Below are 12,728 nucleotides of genomic sequence, written 5' to 3'. Positions count from 1 at the left end.
GAGGCCGTTTGGTCTGATGCCGTTTGGTCTGAGACCTGAGGCCGTTTGGTCTGAGACCTGATTCCGTTTGGTCTGAGGCCGTTTGGTCTGAGACCTGAGGCCGTTTTTCCTGAGACCTGACTCCTTTGAGATGTTTTTCTGAGGTTTGATGCAGTTTTATCTGAGGATGACAGAGGTTTTTCTGAAGCTGAGGCAGTTTTATCTGAGGATGACAGAGGTTTTTCTGAGTCTGACACCTGAGTCTGAGGATGTCCTAAAATGGACACCGTACCTTGAGTTTAGCGCGTGCACCACAACTTTAAAAAGCCAGCATCAATGGAGCCCCGATTCGACGAGTCACCATGGCAACAGGGAAGAGGAGGGGCTACGTTCTTCACCAACCTCGAATTGAAAATCTTAATGCGCTCATAAGGCGAGTTTCAATACGTTTTTAGAAATAAGTGCAACACCGCTGCAGCAGCAAAAGTGTAAGTTTAAATGTAGTCCTTTGCAATCACAATAATATTACAGGGAAACTGCTTGAATGGTAGCCCATTCATTTATTTCATTTAGGTGCAATCTCGCGGGAGAGAAGCGCACTTGGCAGCAGTTTAAGATGAAATATAAAAACATTGTTCAAACAGGTGAGACCTTGGCATGAGAAAAAAGTAGTGAAATTCCCCTTTATGGACCATCGCTTTATTTCTCGAACCGGGAGCCAACTTCAGCGTCGTTACCAAAACTCATATTTAAGGACATGGACAAAAAACCTCTGATGGTGTATCAAAGTATCCAGAACCAGGATGTTCATTTAGGAGCTGTGGGATGATGTTGTCGGGTCTTTGTGGATTGGGTTTGTTTTCAACAGATCAATTTAGATCTTTGGGGAGTTCGGAGAACTCGACGATCATTATAATTCCCATTGGCTCAGACGGAAGCTGGCAGCGATTTCTTCCATTTCTCTCCTCCCTCTTACCTGCGTTAGATCAGGAAGTACGGAGAGTGTTTCTGTTCAACAGAAGTGGAACAACATGGAGTTTTATGTTTAATCTGCTAAATCCATGGAGGTAGAAGATGAAAATGAAGGTCTTGATGTTTTTGGTTCTCCTGGGAATTCAGGACTCTGCAGCAGGTGGGTTAGAATTTAACATTAATTCATTTTTTTACAGAAGTTAGATCGATACTGATTGAGTGACGTTTGTCCATAAAGGAAGTAATTAAACACCACGAAACTAGACAAATAAGTAAATAAAGATGTGAAGAAATAACAATCTGAAGGCAGAACCAGTTTAAAGAAGCATTAACTGGAACTTTCCTGTCTGAAGCTTAGCTGTATGATTTGCACTAAGGTTCATGTTTACTGCAGATAGAAAACTCCTTCTCACTCTCATCGCTAAGGTGTAAACTTTGTAGTCATAGCTGTTCTCTAAAAACACATTTATTTAATTGTTTTGTTTTGAATTCTGATGAGGTATAGATGATGTTTTCATCAAAGTTTATCTTTAGTTGGCCACGATAAGACAAATTTTTATCTATAGTCACGTGTCTTTTATTTCGAAGGTAAATAACTTCATGCTTAGTTGGTAAGCTACAATATCTAATATATACTGCCATCTGAACTTAAATACTAAGTTCAATGAATAAATCTTAATCAACATTGAAAACAGATCTCAAGTTGTTCCTTTAAATTCTACAGTTTTAAACTTTTTTCATGATAAAGGTCTATAGATCTGTTTACAGAGGAGAGAATGTTGGAGGATAAATTTATTCATGCAAGCAGCTCTATGAAGTGACCACAGACCTCTGACACATTCAGTCAGCAGCTCTCACTAAAAGATGATGTTATAAGGTTTGGCAATATTTTTACACATGAGAAAATGATGATTTTATGATCTCTGTATCAAAGTATAGAAATGATTTTAGCAAAAGTCTGCATCAGAATAATGAAGTTGTGATGATTGAATTCATACATTCATGACACCGTATTTTAAAGTCTCCTGAAAATAAAATAATTATAATTACAACACAGCTCATATTCAGCTGTATATTTATGGTTTTAGTTTGCTGAGTCCCTCAGAGTGAGTTGTTTATTATGAGAGTGAAAACAGCTTTTTCTGTCTCCACAGTTACACATTCACTGCAGTACTTCTCCACGGCATCATCAGGAATACCAGGCTTCCCAGAGTTTGTCAGTCTGGGAATGGTGGATGGTGTTCAGATAGTTTATTATGACAGCAACATCAGGAGAGTGATTCCCAAGCAGGACTGGATGGACCAGAATGAAGGTCCTGAGTACTGGAGGAGTCAGACTCAGACATCCATTGGTTCTGAGCAGTTCTTCAAAGCTAACATCCAGATTGCCAAGCAGCGCTTCAACCAGACTGGAGGTGAGTAATGAGCAGTCTTTCAGAAACTTTGTGTCATTGATATCAAACTGAACACACACTGACTGAAGACTGACTGATTATATAGAGTAAAGAGACAAAGAGATGCTCTCCTCTGCTGTGCTGTGATGATGAAATTATTCTGTAGATCTTATCATCATCAGAGAATAAAACTTTATCTCTAAATTACTGAATCTGTGGAACTTTACTGAACTGTTAAAGGAGAACTGCGGTATTTTCAACATTAAGCCTCTTTTCTGAGTCGTCTGCAATGTTTTAGAACCCCCCTCACCGCTTTTTTGATGTTTACTGCTGTCTCCGGTATTTGCCTAATTTTGATTCTTCTCAACCTGCTTCAGAATGGCAAGTACGGTGCATGTCCAAAAAGGTCCGTAAAAGCTCCATAAACGTCCGTTTTCAAAATAATCAACTCACCGGAGTGGTTACTGGTGTGCACTGGTAATCCATATCAAATTTCGTGGCGAAAAGTTGCTTCTGTCGTGTTTTATTTGACATTTTGTACTGGATGTTTGTTGATATTACTCCGCCACCGCGAAGAAAATAGTTCGAGCATGAACGAGCTGCCAAATAAAACACGACAGAAGCAACTTCGCAACGAAATTTGATATGGATTACCAGTGCACACCAGTAACCACTCCGGTGAGTTGATGATTTTGAAAACGGACGTTTATGGTGCTTTTACGGACCTTTTAGGACATGCACATGACTTGCCATTCTGAAACAGGTTGAGATGAATCAAAATTAGGCAAATACCGGAGACAGCAGTAAACATCAAAAAAGCGGTGAGGGGGGTTCTAAAACATTGTAGACGACTCATAAATGAGGCTTAATGTTGAAAATACCGCAGTTCTCCTTTAACTGTCAACTAGGGATGTCCCGATCCGATCACGTGGTTTCAGACTTGATCGAAATCGGACGTTACCAGAGCTATAGAGTAATACCACTCTGGACGTTACATCCCGATCAGGGATCGGATATATAGCCTATCTATAAATGTATATTTATTCTCTTTGTTTTTTAGTCAGAACTGTAATATTTTAAAACAAATGGGAAAAAATAACAGCTTAGTATTTCCTGTTATGTGGTGGTACAGAGTCAGACCGTCTCAACCATAGACATAATATACGTAGACGCCTCATAGACTGACGCTGCCTGTTGGAGCTGACCTATCAGCGCAGCCGCCATCTTGGATGGGTCTCCAATGCCTCCACATTGCATTTATTTCGACTGAGGAAGGTGTTTATCCGCAACTACAATAATCAGAACTCCCCAAATTTTTATGTCTATGGTCTCAACTCCACACAGAAACATGCGGCATGCCGTCACTTTGCTGCCGTAAAGCGAAGCAGAACACGGCAGCAGCTTGAAGCTGGGGGCCGAATGTCCGCAGTGTGGAGGTATTTTAAAGTGGACGACAAAAACGCTGCGATTGCAAACTGTGAGATATGCAAACTGTGAGATATGCAAGAGGTGGGCAAGGACATGGCTAACATCCTTGATGAGAACAGGAACATGCTCAAACCTGACAAGGTAGAGATGTTGGTTTTCATCCAGAAAAACGTACATTTCCTTCTGTGAAGCCAGAGGAGGAGAGTAAGAATTAGGAGTGCAGTTAAAGCACATTACTGCCTTACTTTATAACAACTTTGGCACTTTTATTTGCTTATTTGTTGACATGCTTGCAGGTATTTTAAGTTGAGCTGCTGCTCGTTTTTATATCAGACATTGTTGCACTGAACTACAATGTGAAGAATTTGTCTATTACTTGATTACTTTTTTTGTTCAAGCTACCTCACAGAGGTGCTCTGCTTATAAGTGTTAAATGAGAAAATAAAGTGAATAAGATAAAAAATCAGGGACATCCTGGATCTGTTTATTCGCCGTTCTTAATTTTTTTTAAATGTACTGTAGAAGTATCGGATCGGGACTCGGTATCGGCAGATACTCAAAACCTGATCGGAACATCCCTACTCTGTAGAACATTATCATAAAACGTCATTTAATGTTCTTTACATTGATATAACATCTGATTTCATGTGATGAGGAAGTAAAATCATCATTTAGTTTGAGTTTATATGTAACTGTTTAAATATATTCAAATTATGACGGTGAGAATTCATTTTAAATTGCTTGAATTTAATTCAGAAAGATGAAAGAATCCCATTTTTTCTACATAAATGTGGCCATCTAAAGATAAATATAATTACAGACGAAAGATTATCTTTTTTACTGGATTAGTTTGTATCTGTTCGATCATAAATTAATTAGTTAATTATTTTATTAAAGGAATGTTGGATGTCAGCAATATTGATGATCGGATAAATCCAGTTTCATTAGTTTACGCTACATTTACATTTTTTAATATTTTCCTTGCGAAAGATTTCATTCTGATCATTGCTGTTTTGCCAAAATAAGCCTTCAAACCCCCTTTCTATGTTTTCTTGATTTTACCTTTTAAACATTTAATTGATTAAATTGAAAATAATCTTAACATGATCACCAGAAACTAGAATAATTAGTTTAACCCTAAATTTGTAGTTGGTCTTTTTTGTCTTCCCTTTATCGAGCCTCTGCTCGTTCAGGCTGCTATTGAAAATAAGAATTTTTGTTCTTAATTGCTTGCCTGGTTAAATAAAGGTAAATAATGTGACTTTAAAAACCATTCACTATAAACTGAAAACCAAGATTTTTTAGATTTATCTGGTTTATAGAGAACGGGCAACTACGCCATGAGCGCACTGCATTCTGGGTAGTGGTCGGCAGGTTAGCGAACAGGCGTCTTTGTTCAGCTGTGGGAAGTCTTTACAGTAACTGTGAGCACACAGAAACATCAGAGAGGAACTAAAGGAGGAGAAACTCACAGATGGAAGATCAAGAGTAAAAATCCTGACTGAGACTGAACAAACAGGAAAACAGAGAGGGCTGAATATATACTTTATATCATTTTATCATCAACTTTGTGACGTTCAGTTTTAAGTCGGGCGAATAAATTAAAACTCATCGTGCTGTAACCTCTTTGCTGGATCATTGTCACTGTTTTAAAGATGTGAAATGAACTATTATTAAGTCACTGTGCTGAGTTTTCTCTGTGGTTTACTGTCTCCCTCTGTCAGGTGTTCACATTTTCCAGAACATGTACGGCTGTGAGTGGGATGATGAGACTGACAAGGTTGTTAAAGTTTATGAACAGTATGGTTATGATGGAGAAGACTTCATATCACTGGACCTGAAGGAAGAGACATGGGCCGCTCCAACACCGCAGGCTGTCATCACCAAACAGAAGTGGGACAGAGACAGAGCTTTCATGGCACAGAAGAAGAATTATCTCACCCAGATCTGTCCCAACTGGCTGAAGAAGTATGTGAACTATGGGAGGAGCTCTCTGATGAGAACAGGTAGACAGTATTCACTTATATAATGAGAACAGATCATTTTATGGTCTGTTCTCTTTCTCTTCACCTCAGTGCCTCCATATCTCCTTTTCCTCTCTTTTGTCTCTTCATATTTATTCCCACTGTTTTTAATCAGCTGTATCTGACCTGTGGGCCAACGATACATGCTTCAGTTTTCATTCTGTTTTACCTTTCCACAACTTTAGTTTCTCATTACATTATTTCTTGGTGTTTTATATATTAAATATTTTTGAGGCATTTCAGCTATAATAAATATAAGCTAATTGTATTTATAATATGCAGTTGATGATAATAAAACAAAAGCGACAAACTTTCTGTTTCCTCCTCAGAGCTCCCCTCAGTGTCTCTCCTCCAGAAGTCTGCCTCCTCTCCAGTCAGCTGCCATGCTACAGGTTTCTATCCTAACAGAGCTGAGCTGTTCTGGAGGAAAGATGGAGATGAGATTCATGAGGGTGTGGTCAAAGGAGAGGTCCTCCCCAACAATGATGGAACCTTCCAGATGAGCGCTGACCTGAAACTTTCCTCTGTTCCAACTGAAGACTGGGGGAGGTACGAATGTGTGTTTCAGCTCCTTGGAGCGGAAGACCTCGCCACCCAACTGGACAAAACAAAAATCAAGACCAACGCAGGCTGTAAGACTCAAGTCATATTTGATTAAGTTTGATGCAAAATGTTATTCTCTGATGTTGTTGTTTGGTCTTTTCTTCCAATATTTTGTGAATAGTTTGAAGTAATAGATCAGAAACACATTATTACTGTTCATATGTCCTAATGGGATGTCAATTTAGACAAAAATAAGTTACTTATTATGAAATAAAGCAAAAACTTTACAGAAACATATTCAGTGTAACAACAGTCTTGTCAGCACAGACAGAACTGAGTAAAAACAGTAAAGTCGAACAAACACAGTCACAGTAACTATACTCAGGATAAATAGTGAATAGATTTAAACACTGACCACATACAGGCTTCAGTATCATTGTTTATGAATTTTATCTGCTCGTCACATGTATGTTTGTTTAATAAAAAAGTTGTAATTTGTTTCCTCAGCAGCGAATCTCACCATCATGATTGTCTGCATCATTGCTGCAGTTGTTCTCGGCGTCATCGTTGTGATCGGATTCGTTCTCTACAAAAAGAAGAACGGTGGGGGAGCAGCATTCATGATTCAGTGTTTGTGAAAACAGCAAATTTAACAAATTTTCAATGTCTCCTCATTTACAACTGTGACCATTTCAATGTTTTATCTTCTTTTACAGCCAAACGTCCTCCCCCTTGTGAAAGTAAGAAATATCTGTTTTAATATGCTTATTTTCCATCAGTAATGGCTCTTACTGTGTCAGTATTATCTGTTTCTTTCTGTCTGTCTCAGTTACTAACTTTATGTTTTGTTCCCCTCAGAGTCAAAGACTTCTTCAAGTACTTCTGACTTTTCTTCCACAGAAAGTTTGTCCTGCCCCAGTGAAGGTTGGCTATCTATCTATCTATCTATCTATCTATCTATCTATCTATCTATCTATCTATCTATCTATCTATCTATCTATCTATCTATCTATCTATCTATCTATCTATCTATCTATCTATCTATCTATCTATCTATCTATCTATCTATCTATAATGTAATCTTTTGTTTCCCTCAGAGTCACATGCTTTGTCAAAAGATTCTGTTCTTTCTTCCACTGGAAGTGCAGACAGCGTCACACCACTGATGAAAAGGTAATTTATGTCCCAGATTGTCTAATTACAAGATAAGATCTTAAAGCTGCAGTCTGCAGGATTTGTTGTTGTCATACGTAAAGTCCTAATTTTTGGCATTTTAAGAGTTTACATGATCTATCAGAACGCTTGAAGTTGAAAACGGTGACCTCCGTAGTCGCAAAATGCAAGAAATGCTTATTTTTTTAACCGAAAAATAAAAAGTTATTCAACTTCCTGTCCCGCCCCTTCAAAACACATGAGAACTCGTGCACGTCTACGTGCACGCCAGATGCGCGTACACGACTCCTCATTCATCAACTCACCTGTCATTTGCGATCATGGAAGACACCGTAAGTAGACAAGCCCGTAATGAAGTTCAATAGTCTAGATAAATAAGCGTGGGGACGAGCCTACCTTGTATCGCGCGTGCACAATCGGTGATTGACAGGCAGCAGAGCCCAGCTCGTAACCTCATTGGTTACCTTTTACCGGTCCGGTCTGCAATTTTGTAAACAAACCTGCTGGCTTTGGAGGGACCTAGCGGGACATATAGGGGACCTAGAGAACTCATTTTTTTTTGTATTGGGGTATTTAATGTACTACTTTCAGAATCCCCGGACAGTTCCAGGCATTATGCTTGAAAAAGAGTTGCAGACTGCATCTTTAAGTTTCAGATCAGAAGTCACTTTACCCCTCTTTCTTTTCTCTGTTGTTGTACATCAGCCCTCTCAGCAGTATGAGGGAATTAAATAGAAGCCAAAGTAGACCGGATTGTTACCAAAACTAGTTGTCAATCCGTTACTGACAATATAAACAATATACAATATACTCACCAATATCACTAATACAGTTTTTCTCGATTGGTTTGGCTCATTTCTTGAAACTGAGATGACATTCCTATAACTATAGGGTCACTTGGCCAAACAGACTTGCAGTTCTTCGCAACACTTGAGATAACCAGCAAAATGTCATATGTCTCCCAAAACGTTCATTCTTGCTTCAAAATGAAGTCCCTGTCCCATATAAATAGTCAGTACCATAAAAATGGCATATCTTCTCAATTGCTTTGGCACATTTTCATTCATTTTGTCCTCCTGTCAAAATAAACTGGACGGTGCAGCACAACTACATGGATCCTCATCACATGCTCATATCGCTCCAAAAATAGTTTACCCATGTGTCAAAACTAAATTCCTTTCTCACACAAATCATCAGTGCTTCCAAAATGCATTGTCCCTTTAGCATTGTGTAAGCACTGCAAGTCAAAATGATTAGATGTTTTGTCTTTATGGAAAAGGTCTAGCTAAAGGAATAAAATTTTCACACCACACACACTGCACTCATTCTGCTGAGGAAATTGTAACTATTTTTATTCACAAGTACATTTTTACACATTACTGTAGGTAGGAAAGAAAAAAAACTACAAAGGAAAAGGTATACAATATAGGCCTATGTATACAAAATACAAAAACCTGCAAGAACCAAAACCAAAATACATTACAGTAGCCTATGTTACAGTAAAAAAAAAAAAAACCAGTCAAGCATCACAAATGAAATACAGTAATATTCTGACTACTCTGTGTCACTTCCCTCTTGCTCCTGGTCACCCTCCTCATCTTCCGGGCCATCCATCCGCTGCAGTCTGTTTGGCCATAAATTCTCGTCAACATCGCATCTGATGTCTTCTCTAGCAATGCACCGTGGGAAGAAGCGCCTTGAATGCCTTAGTCATCCTCTACACTCCTCGTCAGAACCTGCTTTCACCTGTTACCTACTCACCTGATTGTCATGAACGTATGAAATGTTCCAAAATATGTGTACTGTATTGTATTCCAATTTCTTAAAGAATTTTGACAATTGAGCAGACTATTCTGCAGATGATGACTTAAACATTGAAATTGTGCTGACATGTTTTGGAGAGAACAACCATTACACTGAGAACCAACCAATTGGGATAGATCAGCAAGATGCACTTTTTTGGGAAATGTTCTAAATGTAGGCTGATTGTGTTAAATGTAGGCCACTTGTATATAACCATTTGCAAAGATGTACTAAGTGCTTGAGACATGTACAAAGCATTTGAAATGTGATGAAAGCAATGAGAAATGCCATTCTGTTCTGAGACACCGCCTGTTAGTTTGGGGATTTGTCCATGTCATTTTGAGAATGTCATCTCAGTTTCAAGAAATGAGCCAAACCAATCGAGAAAAACTGTAAGTGAGAGGCAGAGAAGGAGGACGTAACAGAGAAGAAGAAAAACTGTTTATTTATAACAAATATCTGTGATGCAGAATTAACTTGTGAGCACACAGGGTTGTTGTCAGAATTCTTTAGTCTGTTTGTTGTCCAACTAGCATCATTTTCATTTGAGCATCTTTGGTTTGATGACAGTAAAAAGCTCCTTTATGTCTGCCCTGTTTAAGAAACTGGAGGAAATAACCTCTGAAATATATCTATTCAAAAATTACAGGAATTTATATTACAGGTTTTAGAGCTGCTGCAGATCTACTTAATTGTCAGTTTTTCTTTTGGTGCAATGCATGATGGGATATATTTACTGGATTAGTGAACACAATTCTGCACTGTTTTCACAGTGCATTGTAAGATATAAAATCTCACTGTACATTCAGACTACAGAATGGGGAGTTTTCTATTTAATTAAATTGTTATAGTGAATAATTAATAATTCCAGATGCAGCCACTGGCTCATTATGTTAGCCATGTAGCTTTTTACTGCTTTACTCCCCTCCCGCTGTGATTTATGAAGCACTAGTATGATGAAGTGTAAACAGGAAGTAAATCTGCAGCATATTTATTATCGAACATTTGCTTATGATTAACACACCATCAGTATTTTATTCTTTTCATGTTATGGTTATAGCCATTACTGCCATAATGTGACCCCTCTGATTCAGTTAAATACTGCATGTATGCATATGAGGGCTTAAATATAAACTGAAAAGGTTACATTTAGGGTAAAATCTCACGTTCTGTTTGCCAGTTACCGTTTTACTTCTGGTTCTTGCCTGTGACCAGAATCAGTGACATAGACTGTGGCCTGAAGCTTCTGTGACAGATCCTTCAGAATTCTTTTATTTTTGTTGCTGGATGTTAATTTTTTTCCTTATTCACTTGCCAACTTGATGAGGGTTTTTTTGATGACTCCCTCTTTAGAGAATTAACACAACAACATGATAAAGGCAGCTGATATTTCTGCTCTGGGTTTGCACGGTGTATCAGAGTTATTTCATATCGCCGTCTTTGTATTGTACTGTGTGCCTTAAAGTAATCATTATTTTTAGTAGTGAATCATACAGCGTTTCACTGTTTAAATACCAACTGTTTCACATTCCTCTTGTTGACACATTATGTATTTCATTTCATTTACAAATGCTTTATTGTTTGTCTGAACAGGAGAAACTGACTGTCAGAACTGATGAGGGCTGACTTCTGGTCTTAAGAGGCAACATGGACCATTGTTTTCTACATGTCTGCTTCAAACAAGCGCTTAATATGTTTTATTACAGCCATTACGCAACCATTAAACCATTTCTACCAATTGGAGTACAGAAATGAAAAGCAACCTCATCAAATGTTCTTGGAACAACTAAAAAAGTAAAGTTTGACTGGTCTGCAAAGATGTTTAAATAAGTGCTAAAACTGTCAAAGTTCCATCCATGTAAATGTCATCATGCCGCATTGAATCGCTAAAGGATGAGCATTGATACTCACTTAACCTGTCAGTGGTTTTAATAATGGGGCAGTTGTGTTTTGTTGGAGCATCTTTAGCTTTGATTACAGCAAACTTTGATCATTGCATTGTTTTTATAAACGATGTTACAACATTAATTAATGATCAGAGTTACATTCATTTTTCCCCAAACTGATTTATTGATGAATGGAGAGTCAGACATGCATACAGTCTTCTTCAGCAAAATGTTATTGTTAAAGTTGAATAATTATCCAGCTTTCTTAATTGATCCAGTTTGCAGTGATTTATTGCTGGTTTATGGGTTTAATGGGTTAAGTGATGTTGTTTAATGATTTGTAAAAAGGAAGCATGATTGTTTCCCAGCTAAGATTTTACAGGATTGAGTGTTTGAAAGGGTTTTTCTTTTTATATTATGCAGTACCTATAAATATTTGATCAATAAAATATCCATAAATCCTGATGTATGTCTCTTCATTTAAGGTTTGAGCCTAATAAATTACCCTAATTTACTCTAATAATTTAGACTATAGTCTGATCTATTGACACAAAAACTAAATGAACTGGCTCCCGATAAAGATGTTAAAGATACTGAAAACAATAGTCGGACATATCAACAGAACAAACTGGTGACAAACAGCAGGAAACAGGTTTGACTTTAAAAGATAATGCTTTAATCTTTTTATTCAAGGCATAATTGTCCTTTGTCATCAGACACAATGGTCAGTTCATAGAAATAAATCTGCTTACATCTTATTTAGACATTTCTTTTCACTTGATGACATTTACACATTTTATTTGATTGCTGTGTGAACTGCTCCTTTAAAAAAGTTATTAGTTTCTCAGTTCTGAGGAGAAAGAAAGAATTCAGGCAATGGACTATGAGGAAATATCAGCCCATCATGTTCTTTTCATCTAATTCTAACCATTTTGCTATGGTCACATGTTAGTTTATGTCAATGTCATAATGCATAATGCATAATGCATAAAAAGACATAAATAGTGAGTTAAATAGGGTAGAACTAGATATTGCGGCTTTTCTTTTATTTCATGTTTGTTTTTATTAATATTATGTTCAGAATAAAAAATCAATTCATTCATTCAGAAACAAAATTAAAAAACTATCAAGATTGTATATATTTTTTAAACAGGGCCCATGAGATCATATTGAAAATGAGGTTCTGCAGAAACCCAACAGTGTGTTCCCTGAGATTCTCACTTTAATTTTCTTTTCATAATCTCAGTGGGTCAGTCTTTGGCTATGATTGATTGTAGAAATGATTAAAGGCCCATAGCCCTGACATTTGTGGTGATGAAATGTTAAGAGAGTCTGAAACGTTCATCACCTCCACACTGCCCACCACCCTGGACCAGTTACAGTTTATCAGACAAATCCTCTGATGAGGCCATAGCCCCCCTCCTCCTCCACAGGACCCTCTCCCACATGGATACCAGTAAGGGGAACTATGAGAGAGTGCTGGTTGTGCATAGACTGGTTTCTGGGCCTGAGAGGATGAAGAAGAG

General features: G+C 37.7%; 1 protein-coding gene across 3 annotated transcripts; it reads left to right on the top strand.

Moving 5' to 3' along the window:
- Positions 1 to 959: 959 nt before the first annotated feature.
- On the top strand, positions 960 to 11,121 carry LOC142368288 (class I histocompatibility antigen, F10 alpha chain-like). Of its 3 annotated transcripts, none has more exons than XM_075450416.1 (9): positions 960 to 1,111; positions 2,106 to 2,366; positions 5,498 to 5,779; positions 6,127 to 6,429; positions 6,851 to 6,943; positions 7,057 to 7,080; positions 7,199 to 7,264; positions 7,438 to 7,513; positions 9,137 to 11,121. In XM_075450416.1, exons 1-9 carry the CDS (start codon positions 1,054 to 1,056, stop codon positions 9,276 to 9,278), a joined length of 1,305 nt encoding a protein of 434 aa, XP_075306531.1. In that variant the 5' UTR covers positions 960 to 1,053; the 3' UTR covers positions 9,279 to 11,121. The 3 variants fall into 3 exon arrangements, with proteins under 3 accessions (XP_075306531.1, XP_075306530.1, XP_075306532.1); XM_075450415.1 differs by having other exon boundaries at positions 6,848 to 6,943; XM_075450417.1 differs by lacking the exon at positions 9,137 to 11,121 and having other exon boundaries at positions 6,848 to 6,943; positions 7,478 to 7,513.
- The last annotated feature ends 1,607 nt before the right edge of the window (positions 11,122 to 12,728 follow it).

Source organism: Odontesthes bonariensis, chromosome 18, assembly GCF_027942865.1.
Source record: "Odontesthes bonariensis isolate fOdoBon6 chromosome 18, fOdoBon6.hap1, whole genome shotgun sequence".
Taxonomy (NCBI): Eukaryota; Metazoa; Chordata; class Actinopteri; order Atheriniformes; family Atherinopsidae; genus Odontesthes; species Odontesthes bonariensis.
This window is presented reverse-complemented; position numbering and strand designations above follow the sequence as displayed.

What these genes read in the sequence shown, in the direction of transcription:
- LOC142368288 (XM_075450415.1), top strand. Translation starts at nt 1,054, where the DNA reads ATGAAAATGAAGGTCTTGATGTTTTTGGTTCTCCTGGGAATTCAGGAC. An exon ending in AATTCAGGACTCTGCAGCAG is followed by an intron (nt 1,112 to 2,105) that starts GTGGGTTAGAAT and finishes CTGTCTCCACAG; the next exon opens with TTACACATTCACTGCAGTAC. An exon ending in AATCAAGACCAACGCAGGCT is followed by an intron (nt 6,430 to 6,847) that starts GTAAGACTCAAG and finishes TTGTTTCCTCAG; the next exon opens with CAGCGAATCTCACCATCATG.